Genomic DNA, 24,717 nt, shown 5'->3' with positions numbered 1-24,717 from the left:
GGCCAATATTTTACCAGCTCTAACATCAACAGGGAAGTGTGTCAGGCTAGCTACTCCCCTTAGTTCTTGAGCCCCTAACTCTAGCTGCCTCCCTGGATGCAGGGAGGGCTAACCGCCACAATGATGCTTGGACCACGTGGGAGGAAGCCACCTGCCAGCCAACTCTCTTGAATTCCCAATCTCCTTGCAATTTGCTTATCTCAGAGCTTGCTCAGTCCACCCTTCCCATCTCTGCTCACATATCTGTAAGCCCAGAGCAACTCCTGTTCAAGCAAAGTCTCACCTTCAGCATGGTTGGGTGGGATTGGCAGTGTAGGGCAGGGGTAGGGGACCTGTGGGTCCTCCAGATGTTGGTGAACTACCTCACCCCTGGCTATTGTCCATACTAGCTGGGGCTGATGCAAATTTGAAGTGGGAGGTTCTCTGTGTCTACTTTCCCCCGTGCAGACACATCAGTCTCCAGTACAAGCTGAGTTGCAGTCCCAACACTTTCAAACAACAACATCTGAAGGGCCACATAGTCTCCATCCCTGCTTTAGACACAACCCCTGTGATGGAATTGTGGGACTGATTATGGACCTGTTTGGTCCTCTGCCCCCAACCAAATGCTGCAGGCAGGCAGGCAAGGAGAACGTGGCGCTTCTACACAGAAGGCATGAGTTTACATAGTTGTGAGTCGAGGCTTTGCTTTGTGATGAAATAAGACACACGGACACAAGTAGTTTAGGTTAATGGGCTTAAAAAGGCCACGACTTTATTGGTTACAGAATGTGAGTGGTATTGGCTTAGGCATTGGGATCCGAACAGACTATACTTGACTCCTGCCCACTCTGTAGGGAGTCACCTGAGGGTTAACAACCTGTAGGGGGAACTTGTTGATGCAAATCAACTGGAAGCTTTCCCCTAGAGTCACCGGGGGTTGAGCCATGGCCCTAGCCACCACCTGGGCTTCGGACAGGAACCACGACCGCCGGATCCCTTTAACAGAATACCCTTCAAGCGGAGGGGTAGGTGATGGCCACAACCTCTCCTCCGACACACAATGCATTTCCAATGCCTAACAGCCAAACCTTACAAAGTTGTGATGATTTGCTACGAGGTAGGCAAAAAACCAAGTGGCTGGACCCAATCTGCCAAGTGGAAAATATTTACTACCAGGCCCCTTGGGCAACCAAGGCGGCCAACTGAGGTCCATAGCAAGGTCAGGTGCTGAGCCAAAGCCTAAAGGGAGGGTGGGTGATCTGAGGAAGCTAGGAACAAGAAGGAGGAGCTTATAGGGCCCGCGGCCTTTTTAAACAGCAAAACCACGCCCACCAGCCCACCGGATTGGCTGGCTGGAGTGCGTGACATGGGCACAGGACTCCAATGACACAGGGGGCCTGGCCACGCCCCCCTGCGGCCACGGGAAGCGATTCCCGCTCACAACACCTCCCCTCTGGGAAGAGGAGAGGCTTTACACATACACAGAGTGAGTTTTTGTGAACCTTTCCATGCCCCGAATTCTGGAACTTTTGGGATTCGCAAGTCCTTCTTTGTGTGGCATGAGCCACCTTGTCCCAAGCCCTCGCCATTCCCCACACCTTGAAAATAACCCAAAACTTCCATTTTCTTCCCTCCCCAATCCAAGCAAGTGTGTGTTGACCAAGCAGCTAATTGTTTCAATCTCTGTGTCGTTCTCTCCCAACCATCCATGTGTGCTCCCCTATTCCCCTGCTATGGTGCTGCCTGCCCGCCCCCCTTGGGGTGGGGTGGGGATGTAGCAGGTGAGGGACCCCCCAGAAGAACAGGAGTTTTCTACACTACTCTCAAGAGGCCTGGAAAGGCAGCTAGCGCGATCTCTCCGCTTGGTGGCGCCTGGAAACGCAGCAATGGCCCGCCCCTACGAGTAAGTGACTGATCCGGAGGAAGGGGGAGGGAACTGCCTTTGGGTCAGCCCCCTGCAAGATGCCATCCCCACTGCTTGCTCAAGGCGGAACACTCATTGAGGGAGAATAATATTTGGGCAGGACGTCAGCGTAGGGGATAACTAGAGGTCAAGGAAGTTGAGGGCCGCAAGAGTTGAGAAGAGAGGGCTGTGGGAATGGATGGGTCCAGAGAGACAGATGTGAAGATGTCAAGGGAGCTGGGTCAGTTGCTTTGATGGTTTGAGGAGACCCTTCAGGTGGAAAGGAAGCGCTGAAGGAAGCAAGAAGTTTCCCATCCACCTATACTAGGTGAGCTGGAATGCTCAAATCAAAGCAGAAATTCTCCACTCCAGCTAGGTATGGTGAGGACAGGATGCTGTGTAAAGCCCATAGCTCAGTGCCCAGGTACAATTCCCAGATTCTCCAGGAACAGCTGGGAAAGATTCCTGCCTGAGACTCTGGTGAGCTGCTTCCAGCCGGTGTAAAAGACAATACTGAGCTGGTTGACCAAATGGGTCCAACTTCCTATATTCCTTAGTCGTCTGCATGGCTAGGGTTGCCTTGCAACTAATGGGCATTTCAGCATTGATATACCATAGCCTAGTGTTTCTCAAACTTGGATCTCCAGCTGTTGTTGGACTACAACTCCCAATATCCCTAGCCACTGGCCCTGCTAGCTAGGGATGATGGGAGTTGTAGTTTAACAACAGCTGAAGACCCAGGTTTGAGAAACACTGCCATAGCATGTGAGCAGAGGCAGCCTCTAAGTGCAGTGAATTGCCCAGCAGGCAATTCTCTTATCTTAAACGAAAGTATATTTATTAGGGGAAATGTCTAAGAATTGGAAGCACATTAGAAGCTGAAGAGATTATCTGAACATTATTTAAGACTAAAGAGAACAATGAACCAGGAGAAATAAGCCTCAATCCTATCTTTTAGGATTGGCTCAGCTGACTGAATTTCCATCTCAGTTTCAAAACCCACAATTTTTTGGCCCTCTTAAAGTACACACACACACACAGAGTGTATAAGGCAATGCTAATTACATGGCTGCCTGGAAATGAGAGTCCCTACAGTTAGTTTTCTGTTCAGTTAGAGCAGTGTTTCCCAGCCTTGAGTCTCCAGCTGTTTTTGGACTACAATTCCCATCACCCTTGACCACTGGTCCTGCTAGGTAGGGATTATGGGAGTTGTAGTCCAAAAACAGCTGGAGCCCCAAGGTTGGGAAACACTGAGTTAGAGTAAAGGTGGGGGAATCTGTGGCCCTCTCAATATTGCTGGACTACAACTCCCATTATCCCTCACCACTGGCCATGGGTTTGGAATCCTACAGCATTTGGTGGGAGGCCACAGGTTCCCTTAATGAAGTCCTACATTTAAGCTGCCACAGGCTCTTCAACATCACAGGAAATTGTAACCAGCAATGCCAGAATACCTCTGAAAAGTAGTTTCCGGTCTACATGGGTTGACACATTTGATAACCCATCCTTACAGGATGAGCAAAATTGGGCCAGCACATGCAAATCCAGGAGAGGTCAGCTTGTTTTGATCGCAGCTTGCAGGTGGAGGTGGAATGCCTGTCATAATATGATGTCCACTGAGGGGGGGGGGGATTGTTGGCATCCATCTGTCTCAAGATACAATGGAGTGTGCCTCCAGGGGTGAGGTCAGACTGCGGTGTTAGCAGCACCAAAGCGACCTCCCTGGAGCACTAAGCCTGGGCAGGGTGTATGGAGGTCCTGGGCTGCCCAGATGATAAGACGCCCCTCTTAGCCTTGCTGATGTGGTCCAAAGGAAAGCAGAGCAAGATGTACAAGGCACCATGCAACTGTCTTAGGGACTCGACTCTGGATTTGTGTAGGATTAGCCTTTTCTTCTCCTGAAGATATCCTGCAAGGGGACAGACGTCTAGGACCAGAGTTTTCCTACTCCTAGATGGGTACCTTTCCAGGTTGACGAGCCCCATCTGCCCCTCAGTGAGGGGGCAGCATCGCCCTAAATCGCAGAGAGCTCTCTTCATTTGAAGGGCAGGGGATAGTCATCCTTGGGCGAGATCCTTATTCTGACAATTCTGTGTGCAACAGGAGGCCTGGCAACATGGCGGAGTAGGTTAACAAATGCCCATGGAGGTGCGTTTGCATGGACAGCTTATCTGTGGATGCCCATTGCCCATCCTGCAGGCAACATGCACCAGCCTTCCCCCCCCCCCGCCCCCTGCTTCCCTGAGCTTGAGCATTAATAACCCGCTTGCTCTGGCTGTGCCATGCTTTCTCTGATGCTTTGCAGAACAGCAGGAAGTGACCTCAACATAGTGACCAAGTCCTGAGGGTTAGCCTGCTTGGGCAGCTGGGGTACAACCCAGCAGCTGGCTTCCTTAAGAATGTGACTGCCACACCATGCTTCTGCTTTGGTTTTGAGCACTGGAGGAAGACAGCACCTCTCTCTGAAGAGCAGCAGGGATGAGGTGGCAGTTCAGGAGAGCAAGGGACTTATGTCTGGGGGTAACTAGCTCCACTGGATCCCAGGCTCCCTTCCCAGCAGCGCTGATGGGTCAAAGACAGGCTGAAAACAGAGCGTTGAATGCACTTCGTATCATATCTGCTGCAGATCATATGACCCTCGAGAAACAAATGCTTGCAGGCACATCCTTCAAAGGAAACCAGCAGCAATGTTGTGTTTATGTGTGTGTGTGTTTGTGTGTGTGTGTAGTTCTGTGCTAGATACTCCAAATTCCGCAACTAGAAAAATTCTGAGACTAGAATAAATTGTGCCAGCTAGATAAATTTACATAGCCAACCTAATCCACACACATAGGTCGCAATCCTATGCCCATTTACAGGGGAATAAGCCCCACCGAACACAGTGGAACTTACTCCTGAGTAAGTAGGCACAGAACTGTGCTGCAAGTCTTGGTTTTCTTTGTTGCTGTGCTGCTTTGCCTTTTTATATATATATGTTGTTCACACCAAAATACACTTTTTGTTGTTGCTGTTTGAGACATTTTTGCAACAACCAGAAAATGGGGTGAAGTCTCATATGGCAGGGCTATAAGTAAAGACTAGGTCAACTTTTCCTCTGAATTTTCCAAACCTATAAGCGGAAAATCCTCCCTTGCACTTAAAAACACCATCTTACGGCCACAAGGACTAGGAGTGTGCTTCTTTAAAATGCACACACATCAACAAGATGAGGAAAGCTTTAAAATTACCGGATTTACTCAAATGTAATGCGCACCTTTTTTTGGCCAAATTATGTCGCGAAAATTCAGGTGCACATTATGTTTGATGGCACATTTACATTTGCCAGCAAATACTTTTTGGTTTCAAGGTTTTGAAAATTGAGGCGCGCATTAGATTCGATGACCCATTACATTTGAGTAAATGTGGTACTAGATTCCGCTTGATAGATTACCTTGGGTGTTGCACCACAGTCATGACCCTGCTGTTTTGGCTCTAGCAGGGCCCAGCTGAAGGTTCTGATCAAACTCAGACCTCTCAAACAGTTTTGTTACTGTTTCTGAAGGCAGAACTGACTATCTTTCTTTTGCCTCTCCCTCTTTCTGTTCCAGAATCACGGAGTTGTGTTCTCAGAGGTCACCTGATCCTCAGCTGTGTCTTTTCCCCACCACCCCAGATGTCCTCATTCCCTCCCGGTCAGTCACAAGCGAAGTCTGACCTATGGAGGCACTCCTGGTCTCCTTACTGTGGGACTGGGCCTTTTTTTTCAGGGGGGTGGGGGCGTCTAACTTCTCACACTCTCAATTTCCCAACCTCCTCCTTGGCCTTTCCTGGGACCAGGTTTGTTGATTGTCATGACATACTTCAGATTATCTGATGCGAGTGTGCAACATAGCTTGGGGGCAGGGAGAGTCAGAATGAAACCTACGTTTTCCAGGGAGCCTGGGTTTGCAGGGGCTCGATCTTGCTGCTAGTTGTGTGTCTTCTGGGAGACTGAACCTACTGGGACTTTAAGACTCCTCACCACTTCCTTCTTGCTGTGGCCTTTTTAAGGAAACTGGGATGCACACTGACCGACTTGGCGCCCCTGTCCTTTCCACAGCTGCTTTTTTCTCTTAAGGAATGGGGTTCAGTGCTGTTTCCAAGAAGTAGCTTTGTCTACATGGAATGACATCCCATACCCTTTGAGCCCAAAGGAAGCAGGTTCTCAGTTATATTCAACCAGGAATGAGCTGGGTGGAGTTTTGTCCAAAGGCAAGGCCAATGGCCAACGTCTGAGGATTTGGTTGGGGAGCAAAGGAACAGAAAGCCAGGCAGGGAGGACAGCATGACTAAACCCAGGGGCTACTATAGCATTGTTTGGGAGGCTTCTGAGCTCCAGAGCTGGGGACAAAGGATAGGAAGTGTTTCCTTCTAGTGTTCAGCAAAGCAGACTAGAGGGAGGCATTTATGGAACACCAGCTTAGCGACTTACAGGCTGGCATCAGTAGGTCCACCAGAAAATACAAAGGCCTCCAAATGCCAATCACTTAACAAGTGCTGTTTGCATACCAGCCTCTGTACACCCTGGGGAAGGGGAGGAACATGGGGAAGGATGGGTTGGAAGCATTTCAGGAAGGCGTCTGTGGTGGGCTCTGTTTCTATGTGCAGCAGCTGATCTTGGCACCTTCTGGTGGCCCCCAAAACTGGTGGTCATTTTAATAAAGAGCAGTTGTGCCAGGATCTCGATCTCAATCTCAATCAGCAGGGAAGGACCTCTGCCTGAGACCTTGGAAAAACCATTGCTGGTCAGAATAGACATGATTCTGGGCAGACCAATGGGCAGACCAATGACCTGAAACATACAGCCTCCACATGCTCATAGAACCAGGTTATGTGGCATTCTGCAAATGTTCCAGATCACTTTCTGCTGTGGCTCAAATTAAGCCTTTCCTAGGATGGACCAGGACCAGCTGCTGTGCTCTAGAAAGGGCTCCCGGAGCTCTGCGTTAGCATGACTCAAAGCATATAGAGTCCCTTGAGCCCTGAACCTTCAATGGCCCATTAGACCAGTTCCCTGTATCACATCCCCCATTGGGCTTGGAGCCGTTTGCATGTGGGTATTCTAGGGTGACTTAGGGCAGACCCTCCAACCCTGTTGTCTCTTAGGGGCATGCTCTCACTACTGATACAAGAGTTGAAGCAACTTCTCTCAATTCCCATTCCCACTGTGGTCGACGCCAGGTCAGGAATAACATTAGCTTACATGCATGACATAGATAGCTTCATTGTCCCCGCCACACCTCTTTCACCCGCCAGCAGCAACCCCACTCTTCCAGATATTTCAGTTGCAAGCATCTTGGCAGACAGTGCTGTCCTCACAACATCCTGCCTGCCCGCTGTGGGTAACCTCCCAGCTTCTGGGAAGAAGAACTGCCCTGGGCCTCTCCGCCCATACATTTGAGAGACTCCCATCCAAGCCAGCACCCCGGCCTGGTACCGACAACCGCTGCTATGCCAGTGCAGCATAACCACTGGGCATATTTTGGATACACCCTGGGGGCAGAGGGATGCTTCAGAGAGCATCAGAGGGCCTGGGCTGCTGCTGCTACTATGCTTGGAGCAATGGAACACCCACACGTTTCCAGAATGAATTGAATAAACTAATGTTTTAACAATCTCTCTTGTTCAGGCGAGTAATTCATTCGAGGAAGGGTTGTGGTGGTTTGAGTGGAACTTGGGGATGCCCAGTTCACTGTGGATCAAATATGGAGGGGTCACTGTTGGTTTCTCATGTTTCCAATCTTAAGTTCGATTCTCCACATCAGTTTGCAATTTTAGCCTTCCTTCATGCTCTTCTTGAGTGCTTTTGCCTGGTCTCCTTGAACTGTCATAATGCCTCTTGTTTGGCTGGATGGAGAATGGAGTGGATGGGTGGGTGTGTCTAAACCTCTGACTTTCTGAGTGGCTGGAATAGAGCCTACTGTGCAAAGGTAAGAGCCACATCCATTAATCTGCGTATTGTTGCTTCGGGTGCCCGTCTATAAGGCGGAAGGAGTAAGGCAGCTGCCTCAGACAGCAAATTCTGAGGGAGGAAAGGTGGCTAGAAATGTGCCATGTGGTCTGTCCTACAGCTCCTAAACTAGCTCGCTGCCCTAAGGGTGTGGTGGAAGACATTATTATTATTATTATTATTATTATTATTATTATTATTATTATTTTCATTATTTGTATCCCACCCATCTGACTGGGTTGTCCCAGTCTATTCCATCACCAGTGCTGAAGTAAGATTCAGCTGTCTAGTCAAATTTTGTGCAAAAAATGGGGAATTCACTTCCTTTCCCTTTGCCCCAGGTAGCAAAATGGCTTGGGCAGATCCTGGCCTCTGGCCTGGAGTCCCAGAAGGGAGAATATGGCCTCCAGGCTGAAAAGGTCTTGGTCTAAAGCAGTGGCGTAGCGTGTGGGGTGCAGGGGGGCCGGCTGCACCGGGCGCAACATCTGGGGGGCGCGCGCTCGCACTCGCAGCTCTCTGCCCCCTGCTAAAATCCATGGGTTAGGGGGCGCAAATTGCTTGCCTTGCCCCGGGTGCTGACAATCCACGCTACGCCACTGGTCTAAAGTGTCCTGGGTGCAGGGTCAGTGTAAAAAATAAATGATTTGCGAATGGTATATGCCCAAAGGTGGAAAGAAGAAACAGTCCCAATGAAAGAAGATCGGCAATTAAAACTGATGGAATATGAAGAGATGGTGAAACTTGCCAGAAGAATAAGAGATCCAGACGAGAGACTTTTTCAATAACAGAATGTGAATTTGTTGAATTTATGAAGACAAATTGTAAACAATTAAAAACGTTAGCAGGATTGACATAAACAGGAGCAGTAAAAAAACAACAACATAGAGTAAAAAGATTAAATTTATAAATAGGTTGAAATTGGTGATGCAGTTAAGATTGTGATATAAAATAAGGAACAGCAGAGAGGAGGAGAAGCAAGTCGAAGAAAATGTTGGTTTTTGTTTAGATTAGATTTTTTTTTTTTTTGGTAGAAACATTGTAAAATGAAAAATTGGAAAAATAAAATATTTTTAAAATAAATAAAATATTAAATGACTTGCAGGGGGACAAGACAGAGTTTTGATGATTGTGTAAGGTGGCATGGGAGAAACTTCGTTCCAAGTTAGTTTCCTCCCTGATTAGGCTCCTCAGCTTCATAAACAGCAGTAGTGGTAGGCCTCATTCAGGATCGGGTTTTCCTGCCAGTAATCTCCCTTTAATGAGGAGACGCCTTTGTATATGCCTGACCTGGAACAGAACAGCTGTTTTGTGTTGCAATGGGTATACATGATCTCTGGCAAATGACAGGGCTTTCTTTCTTCCTTGACTGTGGAGAATTCTCAGGAAAATTAAAATTGACTTCCCTGTAACTTTAGGTATTAGCTAGCATTCTTATCCTCTCCCCATTCCCAGTTGTGTTTCATGTTTCGATTGTGATGAGCTGTATTTCTCTTATTAGAAATCTAGCCCATTTGTTTTTGGAGGGTTTTTTAGGCTGTGGCCAAGGAACTTAAGGGGGTTTGTCACTATGCTACTGGCACAGCTTTGCAGCTTTGCAGTAACTGTAAAATATGGGGTGAGATCCAACATCAATCATACTCAAAGTAGACCCATTAAAAGTACTGGATTAAGTAACTTCAAATTGATTGATTTCAAAGGGTCTTTTCTGACTTAGTTGGATATCATCCATGGCATTTATTGCCTATAAAGATAGTTAAAAGTTTGCTTGTTATTTTCAATAACTGGGAATTTCTCATTCCATCTAAAGAGATCCAGTACATGTGGAAAACTGTCATTGATTGATTTAACACCATCTGCTAACACAATCTTTCTTAACACCATCTGTTTACCATCCCATTTTGATGATAAGAAAAAGCAGTTTATGGAGAGGAACAGAAACACCTCTATCGAATATGAGAGTAACCCCTAAAACTGGGGATCAACATAAATAACAACTGAGAGAAGCCAGAGTAAGTTAGTTAGTTAGCCATACATCAAATATTGCTTCTTGTACCTCATCCAAGACAGACATGACAAGGCTATTATCTGAAAATCTTATTACTGACACTTATTTGCCAAATAGTAAAGGTATGGTCTCAACTTTATATAAATTGCAATGTTTGTTTAGCTTGGGAACAGAAGGGTTCACACTGATATGAGAACCAGGCATTGGGGAATCAATAGGTAAAGAAAAATGGCAAGCCCTCAGAGAGCAGGGAAGACTTTTTAAGATGGTCTCAGCAAAAGTTAGAGAGTCCTCTTTAAAACCAGTCCTCCACTGGTATCATTCTCCAATTAAATTAACTCTGTCTGTTGCAGAGGTTGCAGTAATAAAGGTACATTCTTCCACATGTGGTGGACTTGCTCCACGGTGCAATTTTTTGGGGGACAAAGGTATTTGCTGAACGTGGTAATGTAATTTGGCACAGAGTACAACCATCTCAGAAGGCTGATTGCCGAAGAGTGGATGCTTTTGAATTATGGTGCTGGAGGAGACTCTTGAGGGTTCCATGGACTGCAAGAAGATCAAATCTATCCATTCTGAAGGAAATCAGCCCTGAGTGCTCACTGGAAGGACAGATCCTGGAGCTAAGGCTCCAATACTTTGGCCAGCTCATGAGAAGAGAAGACTCCCTGGAAAAGACCCTGATGTTGGGAAAGATGGAGGGCACAAGGAGAAGGGGATGACAGAGGATGAGATGGTTGGGCAGTGTTCTCAAAGCTACCAGCATGAGTTTGACTAAACTGCGGGAGGCAGTGGAAGACAGGAGTGCCTGGCATGCTCTGGTCCATGGGGTCACGAAGAGTCGGACACGACTAAACGACTAAACAACAACAACCATCTCTGGAACTTGCTCTGTTGCTATTGTCCAGAAAGCAAAACTGATCCTTACCGTTTATAGAAATAGTGACATTCCTTCAGAATGCAGCAAGACAGCGAAAAGTACTAGATTTCTGAAATAAATAACATTTTGGGAATGGTTCAAGCAAGCATTTGGCGAAAACCCTACTAAACAATTAAGAGCGTGAATAAACAAAAATTCTGAAGATGAATTTGCAGCACTGTCACTTAGATACATAATATATATTAATGAACAAAGAAGGGAGGATCTCACTGAATGGTGATTCACTTGGGTTAAGTATCCCATCTAAAATGGAACTGGTTTTAAGCTCTTTTGGACTATAGGTCTTGTTAGATCAGAGATTCCTTAACAAATCCTCCCATGGCTATGGAACAAAACAGACAATAACATAAATATATTTCATGCTTATTGTTGGCAGATGGGATGGAGGAGATAGGCACTCATACCTGTGAACAATAAAAATAAAATTCTAAGAAGATTTGGCAAAAACCTCAGGCAGCAGCAGCTCCTCCTCTTGCCATCCTGTCCTCCTTCCTGAAGCTAAGCTGAATTTTTATTACCGTATTTTTCGCACCATGGGACGCACTTTTTCCCTCCTAAAAAGCAAGGGAAAATGTGTGTGCGTCCTATGGAGCGAATGCAGGCTTTCACTGAAGCCTGGAGAGCGAGAGGGGTCGGTGCGCACCGACCCCTCTCGCTCTCCAGGCTTCAGGAAGCTATCCGCTAGCCATGGGAGACCCAGCTCTCCCACGGCTAGCGGAGTGCTGCATTAATCCCGAAGCTTGGGGCGTGCGGAGCTCAGCGCGCCCCAAGCTTCTGGGTGCCGGCAAGGTCTCCGCTAGCCGTCTAGCGGAGACCTTGCCGGCACCCAGAAGCTTGGGGCGCGCTGAGCTCCGCACGCCCCAAACTTCGGGATTAGCGCAGCGCTCCGCTAGCCGTGTCTAGGCTGCGGATGGTAGCCTGCTTCCCGGAGCGTTGGGCGCCCTGAAAGCAGAGCGCCCGGCGCTTCGGGAACACATCCGCAGCGTGGGGAGCCTTGCAGGAGTTCCCCGCAGGGCTCCCCACGCTGCGGATAGCAGCCTGCCGCCCGGCGCGAGAGGCGCCCTGAAGCAGAGCGCCCCTCGCGCCAGGCAGACATCCGCAGCATGGGGAGCCCTGCAGGAGTTCCCCGCAAGGCTCCCCAAGCTGCGGATAGCAGCCTGCCGCCCGACGGGCGGGGCGCCCTGAATCAGAGCGCCCCTCACGCTGGGCAGACACCCGCAGCGTGGGGAGCCCTGCAGGAGTTCCCCGCAGGGCTCCCCACGCTGCGGATAGCAGCCTGCCGCCCCGGCGGGTGGGGCACCCTGAAGCAGAGCGCCCCTCGCGCCAGGCAGACATCTGCAGCGTGGGGAGCCCTGCAGGAGTTCCCCGCAGGGCTCCCCACGCTGTGGATAGCAGCCTGCTGCCTGGCGGGTGGGGCCCGCTGAAGCAGAGCGCCCCTCGCGCCAGGCAGACATCAGCCAGCCCCACAAGCTCGGGGGACAGCAGGGAGGCGCAGCGCCACCATCCCGCTGTTCCTCGACCTGGTTTGGTTTCCCTGACCTGCTTTTGGGGGGGAAATAAAGGGAATTTTTCCCCCTTTATTTCCCCCCAAAAAAACTAGGTGCGTCCTATGGGACGGAGCGTCCTATGGTGCGAAAAATACGGTATTTCGGTCACAGACCAGTTCCAGCCCACATACAATATCAAGGAAGTCATAAAACACAATAGGGATACATTTGAATTTGCAATTAGGCGTAACAGGAACAATACAGATATAGCAACAGTTAAAATATATATAAATTAAAACTTAGTCACTAACATATAACCTAAAATTATCATTTAAAACCTTAATCATTATGATAGCACAGCTTATTCCCTAAGTTTTATGGCAATCGCACAGAATTTGGGTACCCTTAACGTGATCTCAGGATCCTTTTCCTCTACCAGGGATTTTAGACATTGAAGAGCATGAGACTCTTAACCTCAGGGTCGTGGATTTGTGCCCCACGTTGGGCCTGAAGCTAAGCTTGCTTGGTGCCCTCCTTCAGGTATGGTGGAACATCACCAATTTTGAAACAAGATTCAGCTTCTACTCTCATCAGATTCTCTCTGTGGTGGAATTTTGTGTGCCATCTTTAATAATAATAATAATAATAATAATAATAATAATAATAATAATAATAATACCTTTATTGTCAATATACAACCCGTGTACAATTAAATTAACCGACCCTCACCCCCCAAAAAAACACTCAGTCTCATTGCACTCTGTGTGCTTGTCGCACAACACACCAACCCCGAAAGTCAGTTGCACTATATTATATATATCTTGTCCTTTCCCTTGGGCAGCAAAATGTCTTTAGGGAGCCCTGTTTGTTTACCCATGTTGAGTTGCGCTGGAATCTGGCACCACAACATTTAAGTCTCTTCCATTAACAGCAACTAGTAATAACATCGCTTCTTTGATAATTTTATTGTGGGGGTGGATTTCATCATCATCATCATCATCAAACCTTTATTGCATTAGCATACAGTCATAGCAGGATAAGACAAAAATGCTAGAGAGAAGCAACCTAACAAGATTCAAACGATATTACTGGCATTGTGACATTTAAATTACCCTAAAACAATAATGTAAAAATTTAGTTGCCAGCGCCGGGAATCTAAAATGCAGATGTATATAAAACATATAATGGCCCCAAAATAGGCTCGGCACATTAGGTTAAAAAGGTAATACAAAGAATTAAAACAGGTCCAGGTCTGGGACACACTACCCAGTCAGTGTAGCCCTGAGTTTCAAAGCCTGCACTATAAAGATTGCCACCCCACGTGAAATTTGGGGATTTGCATCCACAAGAAGTGATTTCAAACAGTCTTCCTTAGATGTGATGGTGGGCGGGATCAAGAGGAGGAGCTTAGTTCTTATTAGCTCATAAATAGGGCAGTAGAAAAAGAAATGTATGAAGTCCTCTACTTCATTCATTGTGCATGGACAATGGTGGATTTCAAAATTCAACATTGCAGCAAGTTCTCTTAACAGTTCAAATAAATCCTTTGGGAGATTTGTCCCAATGGGATGCCAACCCATCAATCCCTGCTGAATGAACTTTATTCAGAGGAAATGGATCAGCAGGTTCTCCCAGTTTCTATCAAGTTTTGGGCAGGCTAACTAAATGCAGTGGAAGACCAGGCAAAGTTAAAGTTGATGGTGTGAGGTGTAGCTTGTCAAATAGGGACAAGGAAAGCTGCAGATACTGAAATTCCTTCTTCCTCACAGTGCAAAAATACAGTGGTACCTCTGGTTAAGAACTTAATTTGTTCCGGAGGTCCGTTCTTAACCTGAAACTGTTCTTAACCTGAGGCACCACTTTAGCTAATGGGGCCTCCCGCTGCCACTGTGCCGCCAGAGCACGATTTCTGTTCTCATCCTGAAGCAGAGTTCTTAACCTGAAGCACTCTTTCTGGGTTAGCGGAGTCTGTAACCTGAAGCGTCTGTAACCTGAAGTGTTTGTAACCCGAGGTACCACTGTAAAATAAAATACAGGAACCCTGCTGAGTCTTCCTCTGCATTTGGCCACCTGAGTTATGGGGTCGGTCAGAAATCAAACTTGCTGCAGACTGTTTTCCATCAGATTCTTTCACATGACGTTGCTGAGGCAAAAGGAATCTCTTCCTTTCCCACTTTCCTGTTGGAGAGATCAGAGTTGGTCTCAGTGGGTTCACTGACCCTGACAACAATGGGAAATGAATCCAAATATTAAAATATTTACTCTGATTGTCTTGTCTTTTATTTCTTTATGCATTTTTTGTGTACCCCCCCCCATTATGTTTTATTGTAATTTTATTGGTGTTAGCCGCCCTGAGCCCGGTTCTGGGTATAAATAAAAATTTATTATTGTATTATCATTATTATTATTATTATTATTATTATTATTATTATTATTATTATACCTCGGGTTAAGTACTTAATTCGCTCCAGAGGTCAGTTCTTAACCTGAAACTGTTCTTAACCTGAGGTACCACTTTAGCTAATAGGGCCTCCCGCTGCCGCCGCGCCACCAGAGCACAATTTCTGTTCTCATCCTGAAGCAAAGTTCTTAACCCAAGGTAATATTTCTGGGTTAGCGGAGTCTGTAACCTGAAGCGTATGTAACCCGAGGTACCACTGTATTATTAAACAGTGGGTTTTGTGGGAAAGTGGGGTGCTGTGCTGCCTTCACCTCCATGCTTGGGATTTTCAAAAGTTAGCAGGCAGGGAGAGAAAGGGGAGCTCTATTTGGTGAAGGGATTTGGGGTTCCCCACTTCATCCTTGTATCGAACCACATATTACTCCTCGAGAGTACATTTCCGGCTGTCATCAGTATAAAGCACTGACTCCTGTTTAAGGATTTAAGGCTGCAGTATGACACTCACTTACCTGAGCCCAATGCAACATTGAAGGCAGTGACACAATTCTACTTTGCTTATGAAATGCATAGCAGTGGCTATGCTGAAAATGCTGAAAGGAACCACAAACAAATTTAAAAACACTACTCTTTTATGCTTTAATGTTTTCATAACTACATTTTCCTGAATTATGTTTGTAATCAACATTTGTAAAACAATTTGAAGTAGCATAACTCGCTTAGCTTAACCCATTATAATCATTTCAATTAATCTGAAAAATAGTATTAATGGCGTCAACAGCATATTTCTATACAGCAACTAAACAACAACTCCCTGAACCCCATCATATTGGATAATGTCTAGCGAGCCTCCAATATTCCATTCTTGGGCAAGATGCTTCAACATATAGCAGGGCTGCCATACGTCCAGGATGTCCCAGACATGTCCGGGAATTGGGCAGGAAAATGGCGTCTGGTTGGATTTTTGACAAATCAGCAAAGAAGAAGAAGAAGAAGAAGAAGAAGAAGAAGAAGAAGAAGAAGAAGAAGAAGAAGAAGAAGTCGTCAGGGGAAACTCGTATGCAAGGAGCTTAATATATATATATATTTAAATCAATCTTAAAAATTATAAAAATGCCAAAAACTTAGATCTTTTATGTTCTCAAAAAAAGCTCAACAACTTCAAGCACAAAGCTTTTGGGAATATGGTGCCATCTCAATTTGAAGTGTTTCTGGATTAAGCAGATTATCAAAATTAATTAGTTACTGGATGATAACTGATTTGGTCACCTAATAGGAGATCTATACTAGTGTGATGGCCTGGGACTCGGGCTTGGACTCGGAACCAGAGGAGACTCAGTCTGCTCCGGATCCTTTGCCTCAGGCATCATCGGAACCAAGTCTGGGGCCTGATCCTGAAGAGTCCCAGTCTGCACAGGTTCCCCTGCAACTAAAACCAGCTGGGCCGAGTCAGAGGCCTGAGCCTGCCCTGGCTCCAGATGCGGGGATTACCTCATTGCCTTCAGCTGGGCCATCACTTACAGCTGCTACACTACCGGTTGGGTCAGGGAAAACTGAGGCAGCCCCTGGGTCTAGTAACCCACCGACATCTCCCAAGCTGCAGAGACTGAGGTCTGAGAGAAGGAGAGACCTGAGTACTCGCAGGAGGAGTGCTCGCCTTTGGGCGAAACAGGGAGGTGAGTCTCCAGGGGATCAGGACCGGCCGCTACCCCAACAAAGATAAAAGGCTGTCGGACCCTGCCCCAGGTTGTGGGAGCAACATTGTTGTATGCCAGATCCTGCACCTGTCCTTGCCTGGTTTCCTGCCTCGGCCCTGACTCCCAGCGAAACCTTCGGATTCTGGACCGGTCCTGGACTGCGCTTCATGGGTTACCCCCGGGTCCAGCACAACTAGGAACTGTGGAGGGTGTGTATCCCTGTTGGTTGTGCTGGACCTCTGTGTAGCTTTTGATGCCATGGTACCTTTCTGGGCTGACTGGCTGGGATGGAACTTGAAGGCATTGTTTTATGGTGCTTCTGGTCATTTTTGGAGTACCGGTTTCAGAAGGTTGTGCTAAGAGACCCTTCTTTGACATCTTGGCCTTGGGTCTAGGGTGTCCCTCAGGGTTCCACCTTGTCCCCCATGTTATCTAACTCCTAAATGGAACTGCTGGAGGGTGTTCATGGGAGGTTTGGTGTCACCAACAGGCTGATGACACTCACGCTCCTTTCCATCTAAATCCAAGGAAGCTGCTCCAGTTCTGAATCAGTGTCTGGACCAGATGAGACTGAACATACAGAAGCTTGATCCTGAAAAGATATTGGTTCACCTGGTCAGTCAAAGAGCTGATCAGGGAGTTCCACTTGTTTTGGAAAAGGTGCCATTCCTCATGAAAACTCAGGCTCACATTTTGGATGCCCTCAGGGATTCATCCCAGAAGTGGACTGCCCAGGTTTTGGTGGTAGCCAGGAATGTTTTTGCACAGCTCAGGCTAGCACGCCAGCAGCACCCGTCCCTATAAATGTATGATCTGCTCATGATGACACATTATTTAGTTATATGGACTGACTCATGGGTCGGCAAACTAAGGCCCACAGGCCAGATCAGGCCCAATTGCCTTCTAAATCTGGCCCACAGATGGTCCAGGAATCGCCGTGTGGATCACCAGCGCATGCGTTCTTTCCCTCTCCCTCCCTCTCCCTTACACGGTGTGGCGCCACCTCCTCCTCCCTCCCTCCTCCTGGCTTCTCCCCGCCCTGCCTAGAGGAGGAAGGGGGCTGGGCTTTGTTGGTGCCAGCCCCTCTCCACAGACCTTTTGTGCCCCGCTCATCGTCCCTCCACCGTCACCGCCACCACCATCCCCTGCTGCTCGCAAGATACAAGAGCCACAGTTGGCTGAGCGCCCCTCTTGAGTGGCCACCATTTAAAGCAGCCCCTCTCCGGAGCCCTTTCACGTGCCGCTCATCGCCCCTCATCCATTATTTTTTTGTTTGATCAAAATCTAGTCCAGCCCTCCACAAAGTCTGAGGAAGAGTGGACCAGCCCCCTGCTGAAAAAGTTTGAGGATCCCTGGACTGACTGATCCAAGGTAGCCAGTTTAAGAGTTCTGTGTGTTCTGATCTCAGCCAGGAGATCCTGATTCAGTTATAGCCAGAGGGGAGTTATTGGCCAGCTGGGAAGCAACACTCAGATCTTCTCTCTTGACTTTTAGAAACTCCATGGCTTTCCCTTGTGGGCTAGACCAGACGTGACACCTTTCACAAAATTAGCAACTGTGTTCTTTGAAAAATCAAATAACTGGGGTCTGGACAGCTCCTCCCCCCTGGTGTAGGAAGGAAGACATTAACAACATTTTGTCCCCCTGCCAAAATCCTGATTGTGAGGTGGAGGGCTTGCTTTTTGGGGAGATACTTGCTCTCTGAATCAGGAAAGTTCAGCCCTGTGATAGAAAGAGAGGTGAGTCTTCTAGTTTCCCCCCAGTCCTTGGGAGAACTGTAGCACACCCAGCTTTGTTACCTTTCCAAACCTTCTCCTGCCAGCTCTTTCTTTCTCCCTAGCATGACCTTTGCTCCTCCCTGGTTGTCATAGAGAGGAACCAGTCTTGTCAGCCCTCTGATAAGGTGCAGGTGCTCCACCTTATCCACACCATCTCGATAAATATTTCAGAGCACCCTCCGGGCAGACATTTCCCCCCATTAATCTCCCATTAGCTGAGAGTGGGTACATGAGATGGATCACCTGGGAAGACCATGATTCAATCACTGCCTTCCCAGGGGCTCGCCTTTTAAAGCCAGTCCATCATCCTAGGTGGAGACAGGCGGGGTGGGTTGCTGCCTGCAAATGCCCGGTCAGGTGATTTTGGGTGGGGGTGGTGCTCAGAAGCATGGATTGGGGGGGGTGGAGGGTGAGCATGGCACAGCAAGACAAGCAAAGAAAATGACCCTCTTCAGATGTTCTCACGCCACCCCTTGGGCATGTGGGTGGCATGAGAACAAATGCATTACAGTGGTACCTCAGGTTACAGATGCTTCAGGTTACAGACTCCGCTAACCCAGAAATAGTACCTCAGGTTAAGAACTTTGCTTCAGGATGAGAACAGAAATCGCATGGCAGCGGCAGCAGGAGGCCCCATTAGCTAAAGTGGTGCTTCAGGTTAAGAACAGCTTCAGGTTAAGAACGGACCTCCAGAACGAATTAAGTTCTTAACCCGAGGTACCACTGTACTATCTCTAATGGTGATGTGTGCGTTTCTGCAGAGAGAAGGGTAAGGGGAAGAGAAATGTTTGCATGTATCTCTCTCTGAGCATTTATTTGTATCTGGTAGTGTATTATTGTGCCCTTGTCTTGGTCTGGGCAAAGGGCCACTCCACACGTGGCATTCCTCATATGTGGGTGTGAAAGACTGCAGCAAAAACTTGCATCTGTTTGCAGTGCATCATCATCTAGGAAGATCATGTATGTGCCTATTTCACTTCATGTCTCTCTGTGTGTGTGTGCTAAGCACCTACAGGTTTTTACCTGCAACAGGGTGAGCCCCAGGTTTTCTATTATTATTATTATTATTATTATTATTATTATTATTATTATTTTATTTTGCTACTCTTGGTGAACATCAATATCTTATCATACACTGGGCAACATAACAATAAGACATTAAGACATTTTTAATGACTGCTGCTTCTCTCCTTCCCATCCTTCCTTTTACCATTGCATAGACTGAGTCTATACTTTGGGTGGACAACTGATGGGTCTTGCTTGCATCCCCTAGAGTACAAGAGAGCATTGCCCAGTTGATGATGGTGATGACAACAACAACAACTTACTGGTATTACTCATACCCCGCCTGTCTGACTGGGTTGCCCCAGCCACTCTGAACAGCTTCCAACATTATTATTTTAAAAAAAACTTAGCAAACTTCAAACCTTTACAACTTCCTGATACAGGGTTGCCATCAGATGTCTTTGGAAAGTTGTATAATTATAAGCTGCCTCTCCAATACTGCATCTCTCCCAGAAGTACCAGCAATGGCTTTTACACAGTTCTGTAATTTTGCACACTTAGCTCCCCTTTGTGGACTGGGCCCTGCTCCTGTGTTGACCCATGGACAATTGTAGCATGATCATCTCACATGTGGGTGGGAGGTGGTGTTAAAAGGGATCTCACAGGTGTTTTGTTCCTGCATCCATGAAGAAGAAGAAAATCTTGTAACATGAAGTTACTCTTTTCCTCTGAAGAGACATCTAGTCTCAAAATTAATGAATGCTAGAAGGATGTTGGAATGAAGTTATGTGGTTTTAGCAGAAATGTTATAAAGGATTAGGAAAAAACTGACTGTTAGTTGGTGAAAGGAGGGAAAGTAAAGTTACATTATATTAAGATAAATTACAGGACAAAAATTTGAAAAGATGGAAAGGATTTGCTGAAATAGATAATCGAACTAGAATACAAAAAAGGGAGGTGTGAGGAGGTCAAGGAAATAAGCAAATGAAAGATAAGTTATGGGAAGATTTGTTGTGTTTTTTTAATGGATTTTATTTTTCTGCTTTTTTTCTTTTTCTCTTTCTTTCTTTTTTCCTTATTGTGATGTGTTGTTTTGTTTTTGTTTAATATGGTGCTTTTTACTTTTTCTTTTTGTAACCTTTAAAACTTTAATAAATATTATTTTTTTTAAAAAAATGAAGAGACATCTAGTCTCCTTCCTGCCTTCTTCTCTCCCTCTGTTATTTCCAGATTTGTTAACCAACCAACCAGAGCTTTAGGCATGCGAAATAGCAACATCCCAGCTGGCAGAGTGCAGTGAAGCAAATGTGTTGGCTAGCTGCGAACATCTTTGGGCACGTGGAACGTGCATGGTCACCGTTGATCTAAGTGCAGTCAATGGGAGTGGCTTGCCTGCAACATGCTCTGTTTGGGGAAAGCTGGCAAGCAAGGGGTGAGGAAGCAGGGCTATTTAACAGCTGAAAGACCAGGCATGGTGGGATATTGATCGTAGGTCCTCCTAGGAGGCTAAGTGTAAAGTTGGTCTGGGCAACCTTAAGGACAACAGAAGAGAAAGCAGACAGATCTATACCTGCCGCTGGGGGACAGAACACACGAGGCAACCTACAGAGGCACCCTGAAAAGAACAGGGCCCAAGTTCTTGCACAACTTCAGTCCCAATAGGGCTTGTTCAGGGAACCTTCCCCACAGGCTGATTAGAGTGGGGTTGACATCTTGGCCTGCCCTATAGTGCCTAGTTCTGCACTGGAGCTTGAAATGAGCAGCTGCAAAGATCTGAAAATTGGCCAGGACCTAATATGCCACTATTGAGACTTTTGAAAGGTGACATTTGAAAGGTTTAATGGGAGGTTTAAACTTTAAAACATGAGTTGTTTAGATTGCTGACATCTCTTGACTTTCAACATTAAAACAACAACTATAGAGTACGGGATAGCTGACAGCTTTTGAGATGTTTTGCTTACCTGCCAAAATGGAGAAACGAAAAACAGAGACCAGGAAGTGTAAACCATTCCATTTCCCAGAATAAAAATTCATGTTCAATAACTAAGTGACAAAACTGGAGAAGGTTGCCAAATGTCACATTTTTGCTGGGTTTTCTTGCAGCTTCACCACGTTCCTGATCCTCTGAGTGACTCTGCTCCTACTTCTCTGCACCTTAAGCTGGTTTCTATGAAGCTTGTTCAGGAGAACTTCCTGAGGTGGCTGGTTGCCCATGCGATGGGCCGGGTCTGTTTGCCTTGCCCCCAATTCAGCAGCTCTTATGGGTGCCTCACCTCATGGCAAGCCCAGTACACAACTCAGTTGCATCCTCTTCACTTGGCACATGTCCCCCCCCCCTTTGTAGGGCCCACCTGCCTCCCTGCCGCATCCCAGTCAGAAGTGAGAAAGAAAAAATACTTCTATCTCCGCCACCCCTGCAAAGAAACCCATTTTTTAAAAGAAAACGTTTGCATCCTCCCTGAATTGCCTGCCAGCAGCTGCCAACGCTGCCTCAGCCCACTCCAAATTCAGAGAGGGGGGGGGAGGCGGCACCCACGTGCCCAGCTAAGTTTCCATCCCTCCTGACACCTCCACTCTCCCCCACCCCCACCCCCGGGGCATTTGGGCTCCTGGCAGTGGCGTAGCGTGGGGGGTGCAGGGGGGGCCGGCCGCACCGGGCGCAACATCTGGGGGTTAGGGTTAGGGGGCGCAAATCCACGTGTTAGGGGCGCAAATCCACGGGTTAGGGGGCGCAAATCCATGGGTTAGGGGGCGCAAATTACTTGCCTTGCCCCGGGTGCTGACAACCCACGCTACGCCACTGGCTCCTGGGGAAAGTGGCACCAGGCTAGATGGCAGCTGAGCCCAGCCCTTTTCTGGGCTTGAAGTCGCTTTTGGCAAGGGGGGGGTCACACCTCCTGTTTCCATGGGGTGCGTTTCCCGCCCCCGCCCCCCATGTCTGCCAAGGTAGATGGTGATTTAAGCTGGGTGGGGTGGTTCTCAGGCATCTCTCTGCGCTTTAGGCCAGGGCTGCGCCTCTGTGTGCGCGCGTCCATCGGGGCGCAGGAGGGCTGGTTTTTTTCGCTCCCCCGTTTTGGTACTCCGGGATGTGGGGTCGGGAGCCAGGAAGAGACTAGGATGGGTGGTGTGTTTTCCCCTCCCCTCCCAGAAACATGGAGGTTTCTGGACGAGGGAGGGTGGGAAAGAGGAAACATCGGCAGGGATCGTAGAGAGAGGAGGGAGGAGGAGAAGGAGGTGGGAGGGAGGGAGAGAGGGAAGGAGGAGGGCGTAATCTCCATGCTCACACCAGGATGGGATTCCATCAGAAATCCAGGGCTTTCCTCAGCTGGGAATGGACCGCGGAGAAGAGAAGAGGGTGGAAGAGGCTGAGGCAGCCTTTGGGAAACTCCCATCAGTATTGGAGAGGCCAAAAAGGGAAACGGGGGAAAGACCCACACGGGTGAGTCGGGGGCTTGTCTGTCTGTCTTGTCTCTTTCTCGGTTTCGATCAGGGCGGAATCTCTGCTTGAAGCCTCCAGATTTCAAGGCAACCCCGATTTGTCTTCTCCCCCCCCCCCCCGCCCCACGTTTCTGCTCTTGCGTGTTCTAGACTGGACAGGTCTCCTGGTGTATTTCAGCTGCTCCGGGAAGATGGCATTATTGCTAAGGTGTGGCAGGGGGAGAGGAAAGAGGGCTGCTCTGAACTCCCACCCACCCCCCACCCCGCTCCAATTATTTTTTAAAACACCTTCGTATTTCCCTCTGTTCCCATGGCTAAATCCTATCCCGTGTGTGTGTTGTGGTGTTGTGCTGCCGCTTTATTAATTCCCCCCCCCACCTGACTTTCTTAGCCCCCACTCCCGGGGGGGGGAGTTAATATTTCCTCCACCAGCTTTCCCAACTGACACTCTTGTGACAAGGAGGAGAGGGATTGAAATGTCATTTCTGTAACCTGCTTCACGACCATGAAATTGTGGGAGGTATATATGTATGCATTTTTGTATGAATTTAATTAGGAAGCAAGAATGTACTCCTATTCTTCCCATCTTTAAGAATGGTTTAAAGGTATTCCCAACATTTCCAATATCTTGATATGAGGTTCTTAATGTTTTTGGATTATTATTTTTTAAAATTACCTCCTCAATTTCTCTATCTAAAGAACGACCCTGGAGGCTTCTGTTGGGCCAAAAGGCCAGACAAAAACATTAAAAATGACAGCAGTGTTCTGGGTTTTTTTTGGTGTTTTTTTTTAAAGAAATGATTGGCTTCATGCTCCTTTGTGAACTTAACATTTTAAAATGCTTTATTTATTTTTATGTTTAAAATGCACTCTTCCTAAATCTACTTATCCATACAGTTTCCCAATGGAATCTCTGGATTTGGGGGGGGGGGATGGGATTGCTAAGGAAAAACTGAGTAACAAAAAATACTCTTCTGAAAATCCAGCGCTAGAGATGGCTTGATTTGTCTTGGGAAGATATTGATCTTCAGAAATGTTTGCATTCAAAGTTGCATCTTAAGTCACTTATAGAAAAGCCCTTATTAAAGCCTTAAGGGGACAGGGAGGCCATATGATATAAGGCAGAAAGAGCTGGTCTGGCTTCCTCCATCCAAACCTTTCACCTTCCATTTCCTATCACCAGAGCAAAAACATGCCTTCTTTCTGATCGGCAGTCAGTGTGCATGTGGGGAGGAGGGAGAGAGGGAGAGAGAGCGAGAGAAGTTAACTAAAGCTTATCCTTCCGCCTGGGGCTATATGGATCCAAGGCTGAGCGAACCCAGTTGCCAGATGGTTCCAGTATCTCCAATTCCCCCTGGATTGCATCTCACGTTGCCTGGTGCAAATGGCCCTCGTCAGATACCAGCGCAACAGACTGGATGTTAGAGGTGTGATCTGGAGTCGTCCATCAATGGGATTCATTGCCAGAGCCTCTAGCCTTTCAAACAGGCTCTCAGCAATTATTAGTGTGGGGTTTGGTTTGGTTTTCAAAGCGGAGTGGGCAGATGGGAGCTGGCCTTGGTGCTGGAATTCAGCGGCACTTGAGGGCTGTAGCAAGCATGCAGTGGAGTAGAAAATAGCTTGGCCTGAATTTAACATGGTCCAGTATTGCTAGGGCTGGCCCTGCCATGCATCAGAGTGAAGCAACCCACATCAGGGTGGGGAGACTGGAGGCTTGAGTCTGAAAGTTGTAGCAAGACTTTTAAAAAGTGTTGGCCCCAGCAGGGAGGCACCATTTGGGGTCCAGTAAGGGACGCGGGTGGTGCTGTGGGTTAAACCACAGAGCCTAGGACTTGCCAATCAGAAGGTCGGTGGTTCGAATCCCCGCGATGGGGTGAGCTCCCATTGCTCGGTCCCTGCTCCTGCCAACCTAGCAGTTCGAAATCATGTCAAAAGTTCAAGTAGATAAATAGGTACCACTCCGGCGGGAAGGTAAACGGCGTTTCCGTGCGTTGCTCTGGTTCGCCAGAAGCAGCTTAGTCATGCTGGCCACATGACCCGGAAGCTGTACGCTGGCTCCCTCGGCCAATAAAGCGAGATGAGCGCCGCAACCCCAGAGTCAGTCACGACTGGAGCT

General features: G+C 47.6%; 2 protein-coding genes across 5 annotated transcripts in view; both read left to right on the top strand.

Moving 5' to 3' along the window:
- The window catches only part of PLPPR2 (phospholipid phosphatase related 2), a 48,202-nt gene extending 40,682 nt beyond the window's left edge, over positions 1–7,520 (top strand). Inside the window, exons 8-10 of one of the 4 annotated variants that reach the window (XM_083593747.1) lie at positions 1,761–1,885; positions 3,989–4,033; positions 5,473–5,566. In XM_083593747.1, coding sequence (XP_083449873.1) covers positions 1,761–1,885; positions 3,989–4,013 — 150 coding nt within the window. In that variant the 3' untranslated portion in view covers positions 4,014–4,033; positions 5,473–5,566. Of the gene's footprint in view, positions 1–1,760; positions 1,886–3,988; positions 4,034–5,472 lie in introns of all 4 variants that reach the window. The other 3 variants (XM_083593745.1, XM_083593746.1, XM_083593748.1) reach the window with 3 other exon arrangements.
- A 14,951-nt stretch (positions 7,521–22,471) lies between these two features.
- The window catches only part of SWSAP1 (SWIM-type zinc finger 7 associated protein 1), a 33,027-nt gene continuing 30,781 nt past the window's right edge, over positions 22,472–24,717 (top strand). The window contains exon 1 of the mRNA XM_083594018.1: positions 22,472–22,602. Within this exon, the coding sequence (XP_083450144.1) occupies positions 22,495–22,602 (108 nt within the window). The 5' untranslated portion in view covers positions 22,472–22,494. The remainder of the gene's footprint in view (positions 22,603–24,717) is intronic.

This window comes from Podarcis filfolensis (assembly GCF_964270895.1).
Source record: "Podarcis filfolensis genome assembly, chromosome: 17".
NCBI lineage: Eukaryota > Metazoa > Chordata > Lepidosauria > Squamata > Lacertidae > Podarcis > Podarcis filfolensis.
This window is presented reverse-complemented; position numbering and strand designations above follow the sequence as displayed.